The sequence below is a fragment of the Marmota marmota genome, unplaced genomic scaffold (genome assembly GCF_001458135.2).
Source record: "Marmota marmota marmota unplaced genomic scaffold, marMar, whole genome shotgun sequence".
Classification (NCBI taxonomy): Eukaryota; Metazoa; Chordata; class Mammalia; order Rodentia; family Sciuridae; genus Marmota; species Marmota marmota.
This window is the reverse complement of record NW_025999853.1, coordinates 4,483,285-4,508,681: the sequence shown is the minus strand read 5'-3', so window position 1 is coordinate 4,508,681 and position 25,397 is coordinate 4,483,285. Positions and strand designations below refer to the sequence as shown.

Sequence of the window (25,397 nt, the reverse complement as noted above, 5' to 3'; positions counted from 1 at the left end):
AAGAAAGGAGCAAGGGTATGGAATTTGGAAACAGGACTATGGTAGATTAGGGGACACAGCTGTTCCATGGCTGTGCCTGTTGGTGGGGTGAGGGCAGTGGAAGGTACCCAAAGGAGAGGTCATTTACCAGCTTATATAAAAATACTGACATTTTAATAACTAGTCCCGCTAGATGAGAAGTTCAGAACATCATCCCTGCTGATAAGTTTGTGCTTAAGCCAACTCTCTTTTATTGCATTACATATTTGTAACATTTTTCTGTGTTGGTTTTGAAGCACTACATCCTATTTCTATTTCTAAATAATTACGCTAAAATGATCTCATGCGTCTTTAAATTTGCATCAAAGCCTATTATTAATCAACACACTGACGTTCTTCCCTGACAATAGAAGGGTCTCAGTAAACCTGAATTCCTTCCACCCTCCCCGTCTCCATTAACTCAGTGTTGTGTATTTTAATCTTTCATGTTTCTCAGATTCATAAGATCTTCCTGTTATTGTCCTTTGGAAGCATGGTTTTTAAACATTTTCCACCTCTTCACATCCTCTTATAGTTCTATGCTACCCGAGGGTCATTTTCCTTTGGCCTGAAGGACATATTTTAGAATGACCCTAGCGTGGGTCCCCTTTTGGTCTGTGAATGTTTTTATTTTGTCATTATTCATAAAAGATGTTTTCCTGAGGACAGAGTTAATTTCTTTAAACACACTGAAGATAAGTTTACTGTGACCCTCAGAAGCTGTCTGTCACTACAATATAAGAAATATTTTTTTCTCTGGCTACCACTAAGGTATTTTTCTCTTTCTTTCCAAAGTTAGTTACATTGTTGTTCTAAAAGTACACACCATAAAATAGAATTCTTTTAAAAAATGTTAATGGTGCATTCTAATCATACGTAACCATGGGATTCATTTTGCCGTTTTCGTACGTGCACATAACATATCCTGACCAATCTCATCTCCCGCTGTCGGTTGAGCTTCTGCTTGGGAAGTTTGGAATCTTTCTGAAAGAATCATTTCCTGGAAAGCTGCCTCTGTTCTATTCTTTTTCTGAGACTGTGATTAAACGGCTGTTCTATCTTTTCCTGGGATTTCGCCATCTCTTCTGCATTTCCAATCTTTTTCTCTTTGTGCCTGTTTCAGGATAATTTTTTTCAGCTGTGTTTAACACAACACACCAGTAATTTGGGTTATTATAGTTTCTTCATTTCTGGAAGTTCTGTTTGTTTCTTGTTAAACCGGTGGTCACTTTAATGCTCCCTCTTTCCAGCAGATATTTTCGAGCCTGATCAGATATTTTCTACCTATCATCTATTTTTTTTTCTTTTATTAATCTGTGTCTGACAATCCAGTATCTGGTGTCTCTGAGGTTGCGTTTCTATTGTCCCTTGTTTCATTTTCCCTAATCATGGCACCCGTGCCTAGTTACCTTTGACTGTGTGCTAACCATTGAATAAAGAATTACTTGAAGTCAAGGATGAAAGTGTCCTCCCCCACCCAGGACTTGCTTTTACTTCTCGGTGTCTGCGATCACCATGAACCAACTTTAACACTTCTGGAAGGTCCAGGTGATTCAAACTGCAATTCAACTCACAATTACTTTGAGGGCTCATCTACTTATGGTCCGTGTTCACTTTGAAGATGCGGTCCTTTGGGGTCTTAGCTTCTTGTCGAGAGGGTCTGTCATTACAGTCCATGCTACGGATGGCCCTGGTGTTGGTTTCTGTCTCCCTTTTCCTCCCTCGGTTGTCACATCCAGCTGAAAAATTGACTGACTTAACAACTACACTCAGAAGACAGCTGATTTTATAAACTCATTTATCTCCTTGGGTTTCCATCGTTTTATCATTTCTTTTTGGTAATTCCTATTGTTGTGCCAACCCCTTGAAGTGCTGTAAACATTATAACTACTGAAAACTAGTTTTAAGTTGTTTTCAGTGGAAAAGTTGGTTCAAATAATCTAGCCCACCATTATTGGAAGTCTTTCTTGGCACACAGTAGGTGCTCAATAAATGATGTAGAATTGTCATAAATTCCCAAGCAAGCACCACTCTTTGGGTTATTTGTAAGGCTCTTTCCTACTCGTGGAACGCATTCCTCATTTCCCGTCCCCAGCCTGAGACACTCACGTCCTAACATTTGACGAGACTTGAAACAAATGCCAAACAAATTCCCCCCAAAGTGTTTCCTGTCTCCCGGCTTCCCCAGATCTGATCCTGTGTCTTGCCTCCTCAAGCCCTCACACAACCTGGTATGCGCCATTCTCTGGGGACTTCACTAGAGAGGACCGTATTTGTACACGTACTCATCTCTCCTGTGGATTTATACTTCCTTGTCATTTCTGGCTTCTGAAGAATTCCCTCATTTCCTCTCCGTCTCGGCATACAGAATAAAGAGACTTCTGGAAAGTATTATGGCCAGTCCTGTTCAGACCTGGAGGGGATCCTCTGAGCATCCAGTCTGCAGTATTGCTAGAAGCAGGATCAGATGCATCCTCAAAACCCTTAAAGTGAAGGGGTCGCCCTCCCACACCCGAGACCGTGCACACTCCAGTGGCCTCTGACTTGAGTGTGGCTATCGCTGTGCTACAGATGGGACCTGAGATTCAGAGACACTAAATATCTGACAGAACAGAGTCACAAAGCTGGAAACGGAACTCACGTCGTTCCCCTCCCAGCCTGTGACTTGATCCTGGACCTCACAGATGCTTCCCAGGTGCTCTGTGCCATTAGTCATTTTCTTGGTCCCAATAGCACCTCTTTGGACGCAGACCTTCTGCATGGAAGAGAACCGTGTGCGGGAGTCAGGTGGCAGGCAGGAGGTAGAGCAGGCGATGGGAGGTGTCCCGTGTGCACCTGTCGGAAGGCTTTCCGTACCTCTGTCTTGCTTACCTCACGACTTTGGTCCCATTTCTCACGACTTGCGTGTCCACCATGCAGCCCCCGGTGACGTAGGCAGCCAGGTTCAACTCCGAGAACTCTGCCTGAGGGAGAGAGCAAACAGAAGAGAACCCGCTGAGTCCCGACACCGTGCAGCTGCTCACACGAACCCGGTGGGTATCCGTGGGAAATGCGCATTAAGCTCCAGCTCAATCTTAGCAAAGCTGCCTCGAGCTTCATTTCTGAAAGATGAGGAAGCTGAGCTACACAGTGTCCTGGTGACACGCTCGCGATCACACAGTGAACCCAAGGCAGAATGGGACCCAACCTGTGAACCTCTGATTCAAAGACCCATAATTTTAACCACTATTCATTTCTGCCTCCTTGAAGGGAGAAGAGGCCACTCTAGCTCTGGGACCAGGAAATGACCAAATGCTGTTAATGGGCCAGTTTTTGCTGGACTTCTTCTGGCTCATGCTGCAGGGGTGCTGGGTCACAGATCCATGACAACGTATCTCTGGTCCCAGAACCTTCCTCAAGTTATTTGCCTGCACCTCCCTTTTTTGGTAATGACCCTCTCACCTCCACCCACATGGCTCTGTGCCTGTGCACTGACATGCTGCCATTTTGGCCACAGTGGGTGGGGTGGGCATCGGACCCAGGGTGGAGGAATAAGATGGTCCTCCCTGAGAACTTGAAAGTGCTGAGTGCTCCACACAGGTTCTTTCTAGGTGGTTGTCTCTTTACTGTACAAACCTGGGTGCTATTTAAGACCATGTTTCCTGCTGGCTGCAAGTGGAGAACAATAGGAAACCATAGTGGAGTGTGGAAGAAGGAGAGAGGCGGGCGGGGGGGGGGATCACCAAGATAGGGAAAAAGACACAGGGGCAAGAGATGGGGAATCCTGTTGACATTCATGGACCAGCAATGGTCCTGCCTCTGGATTTGCAGTTCCATCCTTTTGTGTACTTATTGGTTTAAGCAAACCTTACTGAGCATCTGTTGCTCTCAGTTAGAATCCCATGGAATTCATTCCTCTGACCACAACATATGCCCCTGAGATGGAGATTCATTGTGACAATCATCTGTATGTTTTGTAAGGTTGCTGTAACAAAGTACCACCACTGGTTGGCTTAAACAGCAAAGATTTATTGTGTACAGGTCTGAAGGCTAGAAGTTCAAAGTCAAGGTGCTGGTAGAGTTGGTTTCTTCTGAGGGCTTGTGAAGGAAGGATCTATGCCAGACCTCTTTCCTTGGCTTCTAAGAGAACCATCTTTCCCCTTTGTCTCTTCATGTCATCTTCCCTATGCATGTCCTTGTGTCCAAAGCCACCTTTAAGGATGTCAGTCACACAGGTACACTCTCACCTTAATGATCTCACTTTGCCTTGATTGCGTCTTTAAAAGGCCCATCTCCAAATAAGGTCACACTCAGAGGTACTGTACCTGAAGACTGCATGTGAGTCTTGGGAGGTGACAAGTCAGCCAATAATGATGTCATCTAAAGGGCATCTCCCCAGACTTATGCACAGTGGTGCCAAAAGCAGGTTTTGGACTTAGTGACAACACAAAACCACTCCCATATATGAATCCTGTGCTGGCCTCAGCATTCACATGCATGAATTCATTGAATCCTCATTTTTCAAGATGAGAAAACCAAGGCAAAGAGACATCAGTAACTTCAATGTCACATACTAGGTAGCAGGAGCGACTATTCAACCCCAGGCAGTCTGGCTTCAGAGCCTGTGAGTATTTGGGGGGGTGGTGTGGGTCGGGGGTACCAGACACTGAACCCAGTAGCGCTTAACCACTGAACCACATCCCGAGCCCTTTTGTGTCTTTTATTTTGAGCCAGGGTCTCGCTAGACTGCAGAGCCTGTTGATATTGTGCTTTACACTGCATACCCAAGCTGTTCCGCTGAATGGGGCACTAGGTAGATCATAACTGGAAATTTTAGAGACCTAGAAATAATCCATTTAAAGAGAAAAGACAAGTTTGCATTGAAGGTAAATATGATTTTCATGGTGACTTAAATGTATCTCCCTGGAATCATTTAATAGGAATTAAGACCAAAGACCCCGCCCTCTCCACCAGAGCATTGAAGGAAACCTAGAATACTACGTTCCTAGCTCTAATTAACAACCTCATTGTGCTGTGATAAAGTGAAAAGAAAAGAGTTTAGGTTGGTAAACAGTGGTCATGACCTGGTTATTACGTCTGAAGCTTTGCAAATTAGCCCCATGATGCTCAAGCTACTTCCCTGGCAAGATCACCAAGAAGGGTGAAGAAAAGTTGTTGCTTGTGGGTGGCAGAGAAGTTAGAAGAAGCCTGCAAAACAGGGGACTGGTCACCATGAGGAAAGGAAGTTCATCAGAATCGTGGGGAGTAGAATCTCTAGCCAACCACGGTGCAGACCCAGGGGCTGTCTTGCTGCCCGAATGCAGGGTCGGCTCTGGGTGGACTTTGTGAAGCTGGAGGCCCGTCTTGCTCAGGTCTAGTTGTGCGGGGTTCTTTTCCATCCGTGGTTTATGGATAATTAGAGTAGTAGGTGCTTGGGTCACAGAGTAGCAGGCCTCGGCTGGATCAAGCATAGACAGTTGAGGTGGTAAAGAAGTACGGCCTTCCTCTGAATTTAACTTCTAAAAACTTCAATAGCTATGGAAATGAAACAGAGGATCCAAGCCGCTTCTTCAAAATAATTTGATTTTCCTGGTAGAATCTCAAAGAGCAGCCACTTTGGAAGGGTCTCAGAGCCCCCGTAGAAACTGTAGTGGATTCAATTGTATTTCCTGGAAAGATGTGTTCAGGTCCTAACCTCTGATACCTTGGGGTGGGAGGTGGGAGGGCTTTTTGGTTTTTTTTGGAAATGGGGTTTTTGGAGAAGTAATTAAGATGTAATTAAATGGGGTTTTTGAAGTTGAATTACCCAAATTCAATGACAAGTCCTTATAAGACAGGAGGGAGGGAGACAGAGAGACATAGGGAGAAAGGCCATGTGAAAATTGGGGCAGAAATTGGATCAATGCCAATGAATGCCATTGGACCCACTGAGGCTGGTGGGGGGCAGTCGAGGAAGGATTCTCTCTGAGAGCCTTCAGATGGGGTGCAGTCCCACAGAAACCTTAATTTAGGGTGTGTAATCTCTAGAACCAGAGAGAATACATGTCTATTGCTTAAGCCACCTAGTTTGTGCTAACGTGTCATGGCAGCCCTTGGAAACTAATTCAGTAACTTTGGAAAATGAATGTAACTTCATTGTTGTGTGCAAAGTCACCAGAACTCATGGAAGATCAATGTGACGGGGTCAGGCTCCCTCAGTCACTGCACCAAACACAGGCACTTAGGCACATCATTATGCACACGTATTCTTTCTCTGTCCACCTGTGTCTGTCTTTCTCTCTCTCACACACACACAGTAATAAATCAGCTGTTTACTTAAACCATAAAGCAGTACGGTCAGAATCACTTAAATTTCCTGCATGAGTTAACCTCTTGACCTCAATATTGTTTTAGCTCCAGCTGGGTTAGGTGCGGTGTCTTTTTTAGATACTACACTTTAGGGACTGTGGTAGGAATAAATGCGTACTCGGGAGAGCACATTCAGATGTAAGTTTAGGCAAGTTACTAACTTGCATAAGGACTTCTACTTATGAAAAAAATGAAGTCCTACAGATTGAATCTTAGTTTGGACGTCTCTGGAACAGAGACAATGGTGTTAATAAATTCATCTTCAAAATTTTTGTGAAGATTTATGATTATGAGACAACCAGCCCAGGACTGAGACATAGGAAGGCCTCTGTAAATAGCTGTCATTATTATTTTCAAATATTTCATTGTCTTCGTGAGAATAAACCAAAACCATCCAAAATCGTGTAAGCAGAAAAACAGCAACTACTTCAAGTATTTAAAACACATAAATTAAAAAAAATATTAAAGCATAGAATATGCACAAGGACTTCTATTTACAGATTGACTCTATTTGAACCCCCATCTTAAGCAAGGAGGAAACCAGACAAAGTCCGTTAAGCATCGGTTTCCAGCCATTATACAACAGGCATTTCAGGACTTCAATTTCTACAAAAAGGAAGCAAATTAAATGATCCCCATGATTCCCCTAGATGACTGCCTAGAGGCAGCTTCCAGGAAGAAGAACGACTTGGGAGAATGCAAACAGAACTCTTCAGTCTCACTGAGTTGAGCATACAGAGACTGAAGTTCAGGGGAGCCATGACAGCTAGGATCTGCAGGAAAAAGTACAGGGAAAGATGGAAGGCACAGAAACTGAATTCTGCATGGAGAGAGGTGCAGGTCTTTGGCTGAGTACTGATTTGAGCATGCCTGAAAGGGAACTATTGTTCACATTCTTAGGAAATTGTTGTTTCATATTCTCAAGGATGGAGAAGGAAGTATTAACATGATGAGGAGAGAAAAGAAAAAATCATAAGATCAATGAGAAAACCTTCATTAGCAGGCTCAACAATCTCTAGAATCTAGACAAGTCTAGATGTAGTTCAAGTTCTCACTGGTTAGAGGATAAAGACCTTGTAATATGAATACCTTGGTTTTCCTGGTAGAATCTCAAAGAGCAGCCACTTTGGAAGCGTCTCAGAGCTCTCAAAGTTTAGTACTAGGACTAAATTATTCCTGGATTAAAGCGTGCTCTGGGTCTAGGAAGACAAATTTGTCCTGTTTTGCTTTGGGCCTTGCCAGCATTAGAACTACAAGTACTAATTCTCAGATGCCCATCAGTTCCCATGTCTCGGGAACTTCCTTAGACCCAGGCAAAGTGGAAAGTTTGACCATTTTATCTAGCTTTGTCCGAAAAGAAGTTTAAAAGTAAATCTTGAATGAATCAAGCTTATTTCAAAGAGCTTTACTGTGTATTAAAGTATACTTCTCTGCAGAATAAATTATACCACTCTTTAAAGGAATGTAACAAAATCCAGCATACAACACTCATAATGAAAAAGTTATGGCAATTAATCATAACTTACTAGGCATGCAAAGAAGCAGAAAAACATCATCTCTAATAGAGGAACAGATCCAGAAATGGGAGAGCTAATGGGAAGAGCAGAAATGGAAGTTAAAGGAGACTTAAACATCCGTAGCACAAGAGTTAATAACTAGAATCAATAAATGGGACTTACTCAAACTAAAAAGTTTTTTTCTCAGCAAGAGAAGCAATAAGAGAGGTAAATAGGGAGCCTACATCATGGGAACAAATTTTTACTCCTCACACTTCAGATAGAGCCCTAATATCCAGAGTATACAAAGAACTCAAAAAATTAAACAATAAGAAAACAAATAACCCAATCAACAAATGGGCCAAACACCTGAACAGACACTTCTCAGAGGAGGACATACAATCAATCAACAAGTACATGAAAAAATGCTCACCATCTCTAGCAGTCAGATAAATGCAAATCAAAACCACCCTAAGATACCATCTCACTCCAGTAAGATTGGCAGCCATTATGAAGTCAAACAACAACAAGTGCTGGCGAGGATGTGGGGAAAATGGTACACTTGTACATTGCTGGTGGGACTGCAAATTGGTGTGGCCAATTTGGAAAGCAGTATGGAGATTCCTGGGAAAGCTGGGAATGGTACCACCATTTGACTCAGCTATTGCCCTTCTTGGACTATTCCCTGAAGACCTTAAAAGAGCGTACTACAGGGATACTGCCACATCGATGTTAATAGCAGCACAATTCACAATAGCTAGACTGTGGAACCAACCCAGATGCCCTTCAATAAATGAATGGATAAAAAAAAAATGTGGCATTTATACACAATGGAATATTACGCAGCACTAAAAATGACAAAATCATGGAATTTGCAGGGAAATGGATGGCATTAGAGCAGATTATGCTAAGTGAAGCGAGCCAATCCCTAAAAAACAAATGCCAAATGTCTTCTTTGATATAAAGAGAGCAACTAAGAACAGAGCAGGGAGGAAGAGCAGGAGGAAAAGACTAACATTAAACAGAGACATGAGGTGGGAGGGAAAGGGAGAGAAAAGGGAAATTGCATGGAAATGGAAGGAGACCCTCATTGTTACACAAATTACATATAAGTGGTTGTGAGGGGAATGGGAAAATAAACAAGGAGAGAAATGAATTGTAGTAGATGGGGTAGAGAGAGAAGATGGGAGGGGAGGGGAGGGGGGATAGTAGAGGACAGGAAAGGTAGCAGAATACAGCAGTCACTAATATGGCATCATGTAAAAATGTGGATGTGTAACCTATGTGATTCTGCAATCTGTAATTGGGGTAAAAACGGGAGTTCATAACCCATTTGAATCTAATGTATGAAATATGATATGTCAAGAGCTTTGTAATGTGTTGAACAACCAATAAAAAAAAAGGAGAAGACATTGATGGAAGATGTCCTCACAATACACCAACCTGCCAGTGCCTTGACCTTGGATTCTCAGTATTAAGAAATGTGAGAAAATTAAAAAAAAAAAGGAGACTTAAAAATGAGGAATGAGACAAGGAGGGCTACAATCTCTATTTTTGTTCAACATTATATTGAGAGTTCTAGGCTGGACAATCAGGCAGAAAAATAAAATCAAAGGCATCCAGATCTGAAAAGAGGTGGTAACACTACTGTTCGATGACATGATCTCATACTAAAAAATTCTGTAACAATCCTCTAAAAAAACTGTAAGAACTAACAAGTTCTGCAAGGTATAAGATACAAGATCAATAAGCAGAAATCAAATAGTTTTGTGTACTTGCAGTGAACAAATATAAAAGACATTAACAATTTCATTTGTCATAGCATCAAAAATAATATAATTGATGAACAATTCAAACGAAATAAATACAAAACTCTAAAAACTATAAAAGTAAAAGAAGTGGAAGTTAAAACAACCATTGTTAATATGTTTTATACTCACAAGAAAGTGGAGGGAAGCATAATAGGATGAAGAGAGAAAGGAAAAACATAAAAGAAGGAAAATGAAATTTCCAGAGATAAAAACTATCACATCTGAAATAGACAAAAAAAAAGTAGTAAGGGGATTAACAATTGTTAATTACAGAAGAAAATGTTGTGAGCTTGGAGAGAAAGCAATAAAAATTATACAAAATGAAGCACAGAAACAAAAAAAAAATTAAAAGTGAACAGAACCTCTGTTGGGCTACATGATATCAGCCAGTCTAATGTATGAGTAATTCAAGTTCCAATAGACGAGGGAGATAAAAAGTTTTTTAAATGGCCTACTTTTTCCAAATTTGATGAAAGCTGAAAGAATCCACACCCCCAAGATGTTCAATAAATCTTCCTTTTAATATTTTTATTTGTACTTATTAGTTACACATGATAGTAGGATGTATTTTGACATATCATACATGTATGGAGTATGACTTCTCATTCTTCTGTTTGTACATGATGTAGAATTACATTGGTCATGTGACCATATATGCACATGGGATAGTGATGTCTGATTCATTCTCCTGTTTTTCCTATTCCCATTCCCCATCCCTTCCCCTCATTCCTCTTTGTCCAATCCAAAGTACTTCTATTGTTCCCTACTCCCTCCTCCTCTTGTTGTGAGTTAGCATCAGGATATCAGAGAAAACAGTTGGCCTTTATTTTTTTGAGGATTAAAAAAATAGTGAAATAAGCCAATCCTCAAAAGAAAAATCCTTTCAATACACATAATAAACATACTAAAAAGCAGTGGTGAGAAGAAAATCTTCAAAACAGTTCAGGGGTGAGGATACACTTCATATATATATAAAAGAACAAAGATAAGAATGACAGCCAACATTTTTCCAGAAAATACCAGACTAGGAGAAAGTGAAATAACTTCTTTAAAATATAGAAAGAAAAAAAAAACAACTATCAACCTAAAAAGTATCTATTGATAATGAAGTCACAATAAAAACATTTTAAGGCAAACAAAAATTGAGAGAATTTATTGAAAGGCTCAGAAATGTTAAAGGAAGTTAGTTCTTCAGGCAGAATGATAATAATATATGGAGATTTGTACTGATGAACAAAAGAAGGGTTTTGGGTGTGATAAATATGTGGGTAAATAAATATCATTCTAGCTTTAAAATCTCTGTAAAAGATAATTAACTGTTTAAAGCAAAACATAGTACTGCATGTACTATGTAAATGGGAATTTACAACATATATAAAAGAAAATCATAGCAAGCACTAAGGATGGCAACGGGAATGGGAAATGTACTATGGGAAGTTCTTACTGTATGTGGAGTAGAATAATCTGTCTTGGAGGTAGACGTTGATAAATTCAATATGTATACTGCAAAGCCTAGAACAATGCCTTAAAAAGAGATAGAGTATAGATTTAGAAATATAATCAAGTGCACACATTACTATACATTACAGCTATATGGATTTTATTTGCATTGCGTCATGAATACCCAGATCAAGATATGGAATATTTCCAGAAGCTGTGAAGGTTCCCTCATCCTTATCCTAGCTACTTTCAAGCCCCACACCATGATGCTGCCACATAATGTCTTCATCTCCATAGATCAGTGTTTTTCTTGTGTAAATGGCATCTCACAGTATGTACTCCTTGGTATTGGTTTTCTGTCACTCACATTGTATCTGTGAGATTCATCCATGCTTTGCAGGGAGCAGGAGTCATTCATTGTTTTCGCCATGTAATGCATCACTGTCTGAATGTTCAATAATATATTTATCCATTCCGCTGCTGTTGGACACTTGGAAGATTTCTAGCCACTGGCTATTAGTAAAAAGCTGCAATGCACACTCATTACATATCTTTTGGTGGAAATATACACTTAATTTCCTTGGAGATATATATATATCTGTATATATTTCCTTGGAATATATATTTATCTAGGAGTAGAATTTCTGGGTCATAGGGTAGGCAGATATTTAGCTTTAGCAAATACTTATGAATAAATTTCCCATGAGGCTTAGTAATTTTAGATACCCCCCAGCAATATGAGAGTTAGAATTGTTCCATGTTCTTCTATTCAACACTTGGTGCCTGTTTTTAATCTTAGCTATATTTGTGGATTTGTAGTGGTAGTACATTGTGGTTTTAGTTTGGTTCCATTTCTCTAATTATCATTAACGCTGAACACTTTTTCATGTGCTAATTAGAAACTCAGATAACCTCTTTGGAAAAGTACCTGTTCATGTTTGTGTTTTGGTTTGTGTTTATCTTATTACTTTGAAAGAAGTATGTTAAAACATATTCTAGACATATGTTTTTGTTGAATGTATTTACTTGCAGATATTTTCTTCTATGGCTTGTCTTCTTATTTTCTTAATTTTCCAATGTAGAATGTACGTACACACACACACACACACACACACACCAGAAATACTTCATATGAATGTACAAAGTAAGATTATTTAATATTATTTACAGTTAGCTTTTAGATTTAATTCATCCTAAATTTTTGCCTATTCCAAGACCATATAGACACTTTTCACTGTTTCTTGCTAGATACTTTATTGTTTTATACTTTACATTTAAGCCTATAATCCATCTAGAATTAAATTTTTATATATTATGTGAGGTAGGACTCAAGGTTCAATTTGTCTCTATGGTTATTCAAATTTTGGCGCCATTTATTAAAATTACCATTCTTTCTCAATAGAATTGCATAAGTGACTTTGCCAAACACCAAGTCACTTCATTTTGTCAGTCTGTTTCTAAATTCTCTCTTGTGTTCTCCTGCTCCATCTCTGTTCTTGATCCGTTTCATACTGACTCGTTGCTGTAGCAGCCGGTGAGTCTTGACATCGGGTGGTATAATGTTCTAAAAAGAAAAGCAGTCCACACAGGCCCAGGGACAACAAGACCAAAGTCACGGTAGGATGATGTTCTTTGTCCCCTCAGCCTGAGGATCGGATTTTTGCAAGTCTTCCTGTCCACACCTCCAGAACACACACAGACCTGGGCAACCAGAAGACCTGGAAGGCTTTGTCCTGAATGAACTGACCGATGTCCTCTTAGCGATGTGATTGATGGACAGATGTGCTCCACTGTTCTCTGCTTTACCCCAAACCCACCACAGAAGACCAGGCCTCTCAAAGATCTCCCTGACGAAATTTCCATCTTTCTTAAAAGTTAAAGAATATATATCAAAAGCTCATCTTCCTCAGCTCTGCCGACAGTGGAGACCCTTCTCAGCAGGTGGCCCGTGTGACCTGCCTGTTGGGAGGTTACCGCAGGGAGGAGCCAGCACCTCTATTGCTGTGGGTCTTCACCTGTACCAGGTCAAGGTGCCCGTGGCGCCCCTCCATTGCTGTGCTCATGGGCCCCTGAAAAGCTCCCTTTGCTTTATAAATGAACTTCCAAGTTTCTGGACAGTTCTCAACTTTATTATTTTACTTATTTTCCACTTTGTTGAACACTGAGCCCACTATCTAATTTGCATTATTTGGGGCCATTTGTTGCTATTGAGCAGATTTAAAAGAATTTGTTTTCTTTATTTTTAACAGAAAAAAAAACCCCACACCATGATATATGGCTTTGCAAAATAAAGATAATGGATATTTAATTTTGATTGTCAAGATTCTGTTTTAGGAGGGAAAATTGGCATGTGATACATCTGTAGTGTACTACCTGAAAACACTATTGAAGACAGGGAGGTGTAGATTCTTGAGTCCATCTATGGGCTGCGTACAGGGCTCAGGTCTTGGCGTGTTTACGACTCTTGTTAAAACCAGCTGGGGAAGGATTTCAACACTGACCCCAAAAGTAACTGTCAGTATGGACTACCTGAGTCTCCCTGTTTGTTTTGAACCATGATTAGACATGTGCATAAAGGAAGGAAGGAACAGTGGAAAGAGATTGGCCTTGAACTCTGGGCACCAGGGATCTAAACCTTGAATCTGACATTGACTTTAAGCAAACTTCTCACACTTTCTTTCCACTTTAATATTTTCCATCTTTAAAATGAAGGAGCTGAAATCACTGGAGTTAATGACCTCTCTGGTTCCTTTCATTTTTACATGGTATCTTTCTCAACCAGAGTCCTCCAGTTGTCACCAACTATAAAATCATCACAGCCACCTTGTGGGAAAGGAATGCTGAGCAAGAAGACATATATATATATATATATATATATATATATATATATATATATATATATGAAAATACTGAATTGTGAGATCTGTGACCTCATCAGTGGATTGATCCATTTGAGGGATAACTTGAAAGAATGACTGTACTTGGCAATAACTCCAGGCAGTTAGGTGTGGCTGGAGAAAGTAGGTCACTTGGGGTGTGCCATTGGGATTTATATTTTGTCCCTGGTGCCTAGATTTTTCTCTTGCCCTATAGCACATTAGTCTCCCGTGGCACCTGTAACAAACCACCACAAATTGAACAACTGCAAACAACACATATTTATTCTGTCACTGCTCTGTATGTCAGAAGCCTAGGTTAGCATGTCTGGTTTCCCTGGTCTGTTTCACAAGGTCAAAATCACAGTGTTGGCTACTGAGGCTCTTATTGGGAGCTCCAGAAAGAATCTGCTTCCAAGTTCATTCAGGCCCTTGGCAGAATTCAGTTCTTTGCAATCCTGGGACTGAGCTCCCTGCTCCCTCGGTCCATGTGCTGCTTGTGGCCCTGTCACATCACACTCTCCATCTTATGCCACCCAGCAATGGCCCATGGGGTCTTTCTCAAGTTTAGAATCTTCCTGACTTCCCATTCGGCCCCATCTCCATCTCCCGCTAGAGAAACTCCTCTGTTGCTAAGGGCTTGTGCCTGGACTGGGCCTAATTGGAGGCTCCAGGACACTTTCTTATTTTAAAGTCCATAACTGTAATCACATCAGCAAAGTCCCTGATGGGTAACATTTCCACAGGTTCCAGAGATTAGAGTAGATGTCTTTCAGGTGGAGAGGGAAACAGAAAAGGCTGCAGAGGGTGGTGATTTGGTTTTTAAGAGTATACACATATGCAGCCCTTTCTAAGTTCCAAGCTCTGTGGCAGGGGACAGATATGGGTAGAATCATATCCACTAAGAAAGCCTCTTCTGTAGCCCCCTAGATCAGAAGGAAACAGAAACTCCGGCCTATAACCGAGCACAGTTCCGATCCCAGAACACACACGTGTGGCCCTGCGTGCACATGCACAGAGGGAATGCAGTCTATTTCCTGCAGAGTCTGGCTACGTTCCCATGAGCGCTGGCACCTGGCAAGTACGTAATGCCAGCAGATACTATTACTGAAAGTATGGGGTATGCGTGTCTCGTTCCCGATGATTGCATCTGTGATGATAATAATGTTGACGACAGCCTGGAAATTGGTGACTGCAATCATCCTGATGATAACAACTTGAAGGATCCTATTAGGCCAGCGGATCAATGGGAAAGAATCTGAAATCGGGACTTGGAATGGGATGACTGACTGGAATGTACACCAGAAACCAAGAATGTGTGGGAACGTGAAGGTAACAGCCATCAGCCTTGACCGTGAAGGCTGGCCCAGGGAGGATTTTGACACAAAGAGATGTTGTCCAGAGGTTCTGAGAAAGGCAAGATGCTGGCAGACAGATTGTTCTGCAATCCAAGGGTGACTGATAAGATCCTGGGAATTCCTGTCAGTCAGCAAAGACATATCTGGTCTTAAACCCTCAGAATATGTCCTTGCACCTGGCCTTATGCGTTCATAGATTTTGCAGGACAGACAGAAAAAAAAACAGAGACAGGCAGACAGACAGGCAGAGGCAGAAATAATAAGTATGTTGGAGAAGGTCCCAGGCTCTCTGGGGACCTCTCCTGAGGCCACAATGACTCCTGATCCCTTGCCCTCCTGGACAACTTTTCTTATGACCTCTTCTAAAGAGCAAGTGCTCACCTACCGTCCAGGGCACTGTGAGGCTACTCTTGCTAGTGGCTGGGGTCATTGCGGGTTCTACATTCTGCAGTCAAGTGTCTGTGGCCCTGGGGGTCCTTGGGCCAACGTTCCCTCTTCTGCTTTATAGCTCCTGAAAGATGCTAACCCCAGGGCCCTTCCTTCTGCAGCTCTCTCTTCTGATCTGTGAGTAGGCAGCAAACTCGGATTCCCATGAGTTTGTAATTCCCAGGAGGCCTGAATGTTCTACTTCTCCTCGCATCATATTGCTGACTGGGCCCTGGGACTATAACCTCAGCCTCCTGTCTAGTCAGTAACATCCCCAAGGAGATGTGCCTTCAGGGGGGCTCAGGGGCCCCACTGCTTAGCATAAAGCCTAACCAGGGGAGCCAGGCAGCCGTACCGTACCCAGCACCTCACACTGGGGGTGGTGACCCCCCAGCTGACACTGGGTCGGATTTGACTCTTATTTGCTGCTCCTCTGTTTCCAACGACCTTAACAACCTGGAGTGGTGGGGTAGTGGTGGTGATGTTGGGGGGGGGGTATTCGGGCATTCCTGGATCCTCTAGGAAGTTATCATCAAGATTCCTCTCTAATCCCTAACAGATGGATATATTTACTCTTGGGAATGAAACTGTGTAGGAAATTCCTTTTAAGAAAAGCAGCGTTCTGCATGAACTGTGATCTTTCCTGCTGCCTAAGTTCTGTCATAGCCAAGGAGACTCATCAAAAAGATAAATAATAGCAGCAATAATTTTTTTTAAGTGCTAAATATAGAAAACCCAAGCCCTATGTGGCTCAGGAGATCCCACATGATTTAGTTTCTGATGACATCGCCTGCCACCATCCTGGTACTCCCCGTTCTGACTCTCCAGCCACCGCTGGGCTGGCCCCCTTCCCACACACTGAGCAAGCTCCAGCCTCCTGTCTCTGGGAGCCATCAGCCCACTGGCTTCCTAGAGCCAATCACGCCCTGCTCAACAGCGCCCCCAGAGGTGCCTTCCCTGCAAAGCACCCACAGAACTCCACACCCCATTATCTAGTTTGAGCATTCTCCAGCAACACATACCTCCATCTGATATAAACACTTTCATGGGTCTCAATCAAACTTTTAGCTGACCATCTCTCAGCAGGATGGAAGTTCTGCAGGGCAGAGATCTCATCTGTTTGGTTCACTGCCCTTCCTAGCTCCTAACCCAGTGCCTCGTGTGCAGCAGACCCTGCGCAAATACCATCGAATGCACCAGTGACAGTTTTGTGGATGTCAGAGATGAGACTCAGAAAGGCAGAGGATGGACCTCGCCCCAAATTCCACCTGGGTAACCACATCAACTGGGACCCAGACCCAGGCCAACGCCCTTCCCACTGTGCCAAGGGGCTGCCGGGTTTTTTGTTTGTTTGTTTGTTTTTTTGGTGACATTCATTTTAATGTGTCAGCTAAAGGACTGATTGATGACCCAGGTCTGTGCCTGTGGCCCGCAGGCGGCTCCGTTTTTTCATCTTCTCGTGTCTTGTGCACACGAGTTTGTGGCATCCATCAGCGAGGCCCAGCGGTCCTGCCTCTCCTTCTGCACTCTGCCTCTTCCGCCTGCCTGCATCATTATGGCAAACCCTTGGTAAGCGGCCTGAGGCCTGCAGTTGGCAAGTATCTTCTCGGGTCCCTTCCCTGGCATAGGCCATGTTTTGAGCTCCCAGGGCCTGAGGCACCAGGCTGCCTTGGCTAACATCTTCAGGCAAAGCTCTTTTCCTTCCGTTCAGACTCACCTTGCAGACAAAAGAGGCTTTGAACATCTGCACACTCACTCGGTGGCCCTTTCCAAGTGAGGGAAGCCACACCCAGCATCTCAGTGAGGGCCTGGGGTCACTGGCTCACAGTGTGCTGCCCAGCCTAACTCCTGCCCACCATGCCCAGCACGGAGCTGTTGAGAGCTAGTGCAAAGCTCCTCCTGCCCCCCACCCCAGAAAATCATGCTATTGCTGTGTTGTGTACACGAGTACTGAGTGAGGGATGGTGTGTGTGTGTGTGTGTGTGTGTGTGTGCGCGCGCGTGCGCGTCTGTGTGCATGCATCTGAGTACTGCCAGGGGAGCAGGCAAGGTGGGGAGAGATAAATACATGAAAACATGTCAAAATAAACATAAAAGCACAGGAAAAATAAAATGACAAAACCTACATTCCTAAATGTTCAAGTAATGGAATACTCAAAATCAGGTGGGGTTTATGCACACAGACGTGCATACACACACAATCAATCCATTTACAAACCAAATTTGTAAACGTCGCAGTTGACAGGATTTGGCGCAAAGTAATGGTGTTTAGAATCAGTCCATGTGAGTTTCAGTCTGAGCCGTGCTCCTTCTTTGCTGTATCGCTTTGGGCAAGTCTATGAGCCTTTCTGTGTCTTTCTCTCCCATCTGTGACATGAGGTTGTGATGGTGCTGTCCTTGGGCACTTGTGAGCATTAAATGAATTTATCCATTCGAAGCCACTAGGGTGGTGCTGGGGTGAATGTAAGTGAGTCATGAATGTTGGTTATCCCGGTTTTGCTCTTTAATTTGATTGCCACATCATTTCTCCATACAAGAGCAGGTCATAGACTCCTCATTAGCTGATAAGAGAGTAAAAATGACTTGTCCAAGATCACAGAGCCTGGAAATAGCTGGAACTTGAACTTAGGACCGTTTGACTCTGTGTTCCTTATCCAGATCGTTACTGAACAGCTCCTCTGTGAGGACAGGGACTGGGGACACAGCAGTGAGTAACAGGTGGAGTCCCTGTCCTTGCGGAGCTTGTATTCTAGACAGATCACTGACATCAGCTATGTCCAGAGAGGAAGAGGAACCCCGGTAAGAAGACAGAAGACTGGGAAGTGTCAGTCATATCAAATGAGGACACAACAGGGAGGTGACATTTGATGAGCAAAGTGAGGGATTAAATCTTGTTGGGGGGGTGGGTTCCAGGCAGGAGGACCAGCAAATAAAAAGACCCCGAGGCTGGAGAACATGTGCAGTACTCAGGGAATTGCAAGGAGGCCAGCGTGGCTGGATTGGGCTAGTGAGTGGGTAGGTGGAGGGACTGGCTAGGGATGCAGGAATTTATTCCACAGAGGATGGTGAAGTGTTAGGACCGTCCCTGTCCTTGTCACCAACATCATCATCTTCACCACTGTCTATGAAGTGATAATTCTCCTCTCCTTCTCTTCCTCTTTCTTCCTCTTCATCACCACCACCACCACCACCATCATCCTTGGCAATGCACAAAGTCAGGAAGACGAGTGTGAAAACATTGCCAGTTGATAGATATCATTTTGATTTTTAAGAAATTTCTCCACGACAAAGTTTTGCTCTCAAAAGCCTAGATGGACATGTGTTAGAGGTAAAGGCGGGCCTCTGTGGCCGGCAGCAGAGGACACAGGCGTGCCCTGATTCCGCCTTCCTGCTCAGAGTGCTTGAGATGGCTGCATCCACAAGACACAAGGGACCTGAGAATCAAAGAATCCCTTGTCCTTCCCTTCCCCAGGGGAATCTTCAAGAGGCGAGAGACTTTGATAAAGTTCTGAGGATGGGGAGGACGTCCATCAAAGGAGAGGGGAGGAGGCGGAGTCTTTGAAAGGAAATGGAATGAGGAGACCACCGTGGTCTGGAGTCTCTCTCCGACTCCAGAGCTCTTATAAGGTTGTGAGATTTAGGGATAAATCTTGCCACTTGCAATGAATTTTTGCTGCCCGCAATCGATAGGGCAAATGTTCAGTGACTTTAAGACCATGGCTCAGCAATGGAGAGTGACAGTTAATGTTCCCTTGACATCTGATCATGGCTGAGCTGGGTGCTATGAGTCGAAGCACCCGTCTGCTGAGTGTTTGAAAGAGTGCGTAGGAAGTCTCCCGCTCTCTCCTGATGGATGGGTTTGGATGCTTAGAGACTGGATGGGAAAGCAGAGTCCCGTGTTTGGCAGTGATGCTCAGTAGCTTTGCAGGTGAGGCAGAGACTGCAAGAACGAGTGTGGCTGGAGTCCTGGGAGGAGGGCCTGCTTGGGGCGGGATGTGGCTGGACCCTCATCTGGTGCTGGGCCCTGTGGACCACGCCCCATGGACCAGTTGGGGGAGTGATGGAAGGAGCTCCAGTGGGCTGAGGTGATGAGATTTCTGTAGACTTTTTTCCAAATTGAGAATTGCAAATTATAATGTGATGACAGGAACATTTCATCCTTCAAAGCTCTGAGAAATCCAAAGGCTCTCTCCTCTGATTTTTTAATTTTTATTTATTTCTTTCATTTTAAAGACCTAAAACCATTTTCAGCATCGCAGGAAATAAAAAGGTATGCTCCTCTTTTTTCTCCAAAGGGTGGACCTCATCTTCTGGTTCCAGATCGACTGTCACCTTATGTCCCATCTACCCTCCATTTGACCCAATCTTTATAATTAGGGGTCAGTTCTAGGAAAGAACCTGCCACTTCTTACCACCAGGGCCTCTGGAAATTTGACCAGGTTTGAACCCAGATCCGGAGACCCTCTTGCAGCTGTGGCCGAGCACTGGCCTCTTTTGAAAGGCCAGCAAGGTTAGCCTTCAGGGTGCAAAGTGCTGTGAAGACAGCAAAGCAGATTGGTGACCAGAAGTGACTGAGAAGTGTGTGGAAGAGGTGGCCACACATTTCTAAGGAGGTGACATTTAAGCAAAAAACCTGGAAACAGTGAAGGCATGAGCTGTGTAATACGGGGGAAAGAAGCTTCCAGGCATAGGAGCAAGATCAAAGACTCTGAGGTGGGGTGTGTTTGCTTGAGTTTTCTTTCATTGTAGAACATAACATGAAATTTATTATTTTAAATGTAAAAAGGTAGTGACATTAAGTACATTCATGTTGTCGTGCAACCATCACCACTATCCATTTCTAGAACTTTCTCTTCCCCAACACAAATTTTGTACCCCTTAAACAATAATTTGTACTCTTTCCTCCCTCCCTCCAGCCCTGAAACTTCTATTCTATTTTGTGTCCTGGTAGATTTGACTACTAAAGTACTACTAAGTACCTTGACTACTAAGGTATTACTAAGTACCTTGACAACTAAGGTACTAATAAGTACCTTGTCCATCTTGAATCAAATCTTGTTCTTTCGTATCTGGCTTATTGGTAGAATATTTTCAAGGTTCATTTATATTGTGTCAGACTTTCCTTCTTTTTAAGAACTGAGTGATATTTCTTGGTGTAGACATCCCACACTTGGCTCATTTGTTCATCTGTTGATGGATATTTGGGTTGTTTCCAGCTTCGGGCTATTGTGAATCATGCTGTTATGATCATGGGTGTGCAAATATCTGTTTCAGTCCTAGTTTTCAACTCTTTTATGAACACACCCAGAAGTTAACATTGCTGGATCAGACGGTAATCCCATGGTTAGCTTTTTGAGGACCCGCCTTGCTATTTTCCACATGGATGCTCCATTTGCCGTTCCCGCCAGCAATGCCCAAGTGTCCCAGTGGCTCTACATGATCACCAACATGTCGTTTTCTGAAGGTCAGAGTAGCTGGGTCAGAGTGATCCAGGAAGGCAGGCCAGTAATGGTTCCGAGACATCTAAGCATGCAGGGCCTCTCCGCCATGGAAAGGACGGTGGCTATTACTCAGAAGGAGCCTGGCAGCCTTTGAAGGAAAGTGAGCCTTTAGGGTCATTCTGCCTTACAGAAAGGAAGTTAAAAACTCAGTGTTTCCAGTTCCAGCAGCGTCAGGGCTCCAGATCTAGGCCAAGCCTCCTTCTCCCGAGCTGCCGAAGGGTTAAGTAAATGCAAACACCGGTAAATGCCGTGAAAGGGGATATTTCCTTCCCCTGGCGCCCACACCTGACACAGGAAGCAGACTGTGCTCTCTGGGAATGAGAGGCCTGGCTGCACTTGGACTTCGGCAAGCAATGAACATCGCCTGGACCCAGGACGGCTTAGCACTTCCCCTGTTAGTTCTGAGAGCTACCGAACGGCCTCAGGCCCCATCTGTTTTCAATCTTGTTAAAAGGGCCTCGTGTGCTGGCGCCTATTTAAAATAATGCACACACGGAGTTTCTAAAATGAAGAAAAAGCCCCATGTTTTCCCCGCCAGCATGGCTTATATGTTTATTTTGGAGCAAGCTTTGGGAGTTCTGAGACAAGACACAGCTCGTTTCTCTTCTCCAGGTTGATTTGCAAGTCCCTGTAGGCTTTTGCTCAGAGCACTTAAGGCAGCTCAGTTGGAACCGGTCACCCCTCCCAAGTCCACTGTGACACAGCTCCAGATTAAGCGAGGCTCAGGAAAGGGGGAGCCCAGGGCCCAGCTTCCTCCTTGCAAATGGGCTATTTCCTCGAATCCTTTTCCCTCGGGAGGGAATCTGCTTCCAAAGGCTCAGTTTCTTTTTTTCCAGATGCTCATTTTACTCCAAGAGGCCACAGTAGTTCCAGGAGAGTATGACCCAGATAAGGCCTAGGGCCAACCTGAACCTAATCCCCTAAAGGCGTGGTTCACGGTGGCACCCGTGAGTTCAGGGACCACAAACGGCTGCCACCTAGCAGGCTCAGAGGAAAGACCTCGAAATGTGGAATCTCTCCCATAACCTTATCCACGGCAGCCCCCCACGTCTGAGAACTTCATAAATCACTTCCCCTAAACCCAGAGACAGGGAAATGCAAACAGGACATAAAGGCACAGGAAGAGTGTCACTGGCCCAACGGTGACTGTTCATGTCACTTTCTGTTTCCCATTCACTTTGACTCCAAAGGATCCAGGTGACCCCGTCCTCCCTTGGTGACAATGCCTGGTGATGGTGGTGACCGTGGTTCTCCTGGTAGGAACAGCAGTAGGAGAATCGGCAGCAACGGAAGTGGAAGTGGTTGTGTCTTTGGGGAACAGAAAGAGAAGCAGCGATACTATGGAGAGCACTGTTGACCGCAATAGCACTAGAAGTGGCAGCCGCAGGACCACCATGAGCAGGCCTGGTGGTCATATAATCCTACTCCATTAATATTTAGTATCATACATTATATTTACATTAGGAATTAAAATATATATATATATATTTTTAGCATTTACTATGTGCCAGATGCTGTTGTGAGTCACTCAGTCCCGACAGCAATTCCATGAAGCAAGTCCTACTATCCCCATTCTAGATGTGGGCACTAAGGCACGATGAGATTAAATCTATTTTGTAGGGCCCCATAACTCAGAGATGACAGGCCCAGCTGTTGGAGACTCAGCGGGTTCAGGGCCTTCAGCTATGCCTCCACAGAGCAGTGGTTCTGATGTTTTAACCTTCTTAAACATTGGGATTTACAGAAGATTTAATTGAAAGCCAAGAAGTTCTCTTTTGAGAGACTGCGAAGAAGCAGTGTGGTGGGGCCCTGGTGCTGGACGGGCATCTTGACCACACCTTTCATTCTCCCTGTTCAGATGCTTAGACACCTGGGGCCTTCCTTCCTAGAGGACCAAAACCTGGACATACCAAGCAGCTGGCCTGGAGGGCGCCTTCCAAGTGCCCACCAGTCGGTCCAGTCAATCCAGACACCACCTGCCTTGTAGCCACCTGCCCTGATCACCCAGGGCCAGCTACCAGACAAGAGCTACCGGTGCTCACTCTCCTGCAAGGCTGAAATCAGTCAGCCACACCATCAGTCCTGAGCCTCTTCACCCCGCCTCCTTGATCCTTCCACAAGACCACGTTAAAGGCTCCTCCCATCTGCCCCCCGCCTGCCCCCTGGCTCCTGTGTGGCACGTTTTACCTCTTGCTTCTAGGGGACCATGGATATAAGAGCATCTCCTCCATGATGGTCATTTATGTATCTGAGTGTTTTATGCACAAACTCTGGTACCTTTAAAATAGGCTGTGGCCCACTCCCATGTCCCACAGGATTTTGATGGGCCCTGGGTTTCTGCTGGGCTCCTGGCCACACTCACAGGACGCACAGAGGTGTCCCAGAGCGCAGAGCATGCGGCTATAAACTCAGGCTTCAACTCACCTCTGGGACTTCCTAGCCATGGCATCTTGGGAGAAATCCCAGAAACTTCTGTCTCAACGACTCTTGCTGTAAAGATGGGGAGCAGGTCCCTTCCCTGTTCTGTCCTGAGGCTCCTGCAGAGTTTGCAAGAGGCAGTGAAGGTGGTGTTTTTTGAGAATGAAGTCTGCACCACCATAAACTGGATTCCCATCTCTTGTCCTTAGGGTCCCACAGGAGTCCTCCACAGAAGGTGTGACCTTTGAGCAGTTCAGTTGGGGACAGGATTTCTCTGTCCCAGCACTACTGACATTTTGAGCTGGAGAATTCTGTCCTGGGGCTGTCCTGTGCATGGAAGGATGTTTAGCAGCGCCCCTAGCTCTACCTACAGTGGCCAGGAACCTCCCAGGCTGAGACAACCAAAAATGTGTCCAGGCATTGCAGAATGTCCCCTGGGAGGCAAAAATCACCCCTGGTTAGAAACTATGGGCATAGAAAGACATGAGTTAGGCCAAGTTTATCTTCCTCTTTCCAGTCTCTCTCTGTCCCTCTTCATCCTCCCAAAGACGTCCAACAGGGACCCAGGTCCCTCTGAACATCAGGGCCATGAGGTGCACACCCAGAAGCCAGGTGCTTTGGCAGACAACCCAGGCTAGAAGAGAACTGGCGTGTCGCTGGTGGGCTTGGTTCCATCCCCACCCCTTATCTGCCAACTAAGGATGCCACCACCTTGACCGTGACCTGCCACCCTCTTCCAGTAGATCTGGGTCAGGGCCAGAGCATGGGGGATCTGAACGCTCCCGTGGGGTCAGCCAGCAGGTTTCGTCTTGCTGCCAGCTCTGGGGGAAGATATCGAGCTGCCCCTGCTCAGCTGGGAGCCGTGCCTTCCCTGTCTGGCCAAGACGTGGGGTGGCGCTGCCCCATGTATACACCGTGCCTCCTTTTATAGACAAGACCTGGATCCTGAGCCCCTCAGATTTCCCTGGGATGGACTCAGTTCTGACCATGTACTGAACACGGCTACATTTACTGTCTCCATTTTGTGAATAAAGAAATTGACGCCAAGATCCTTCAGCCACTTGCTCTGAGCCCCAGGGGTAAGAAAGGAAGGGGAGGATCTTAGCGCTTGTCTGTGTCATCCAAGGGCCCCGCCCCGCCCAGCACACAAAACTGCCTTGACAGATGTCTTCTCTTTATTGGACAGAAAATGTTCCCTCCACACCAATAAAATGCTACAATACTATAGAGTAGAAATAAGAACTAATAAGAGTGAGCTGCTCACTTCCAGAATCTTAATGTAATCTCCCATTCAATATATGGAGAGGTAAGGATTCAAAGAGACCTTTTAATAGCCAATGAGTATCCCAGGGATGAGGACTGAGTTAGGAAAATGGGATTGCAGAGAGGAGCCAGACAGAAGTTCACATTCTGCCTCTGTCACTTATAGGTCACACTGGGGACCTCACCTCCAGTGACAATAGTCAGCTCACAAGGCTACTGAGAGGGTAAAATTAGGTTATGTATATAGTAAAATCTTGGCAGAGTGTCTCATTCTTTCTCTCTTCTTTGCTATATATGTGTGGGGGCTGTATATATAATATGTGTGTCTATAAATATGTAGTGTACGTATAAATACACTGCTTAATACACAGGAATTATTATTGCGATCTTGACTATGTGTATTGCGCAAGACTAAATTTCATAAAGGCTTTTAGAGGGAAGCAAACCTAATTCTGAACTGATCA

At 44.2% G+C, this 25,397-nt stretch overlaps 1 protein-coding gene and 1 long non-coding RNA gene across 4 annotated transcripts in view; one reads left to right on the top strand and one right to left on the bottom strand.

Annotated features, from left to right (window-relative positions):
- Positions 1-25,397, bottom strand: part of Syn3 (synapsin III) — a 444,971-nt gene that overhangs the window by 329,397 nt on the left and 90,177 nt on the right. For all 3 annotated transcript variants that reach the window (XM_048802433.1, XM_015482794.2, XM_048802432.1), the window contains one exon: positions 2,890-2,981. In XM_048802433.1, coding sequence (XP_048658390.1) covers positions 2,890-2,981 — 92 coding nt within the window. The remainder of the gene's footprint in view (positions 1-2,889; positions 2,982-25,397) is intronic.
- Positions 1-25,397, top strand: part of LOC125616626 — a 70,339-nt gene that overhangs the window by 13,281 nt on the left and 31,661 nt on the right. The gene's annotated exons all lie outside the window — the stretch shown is intronic.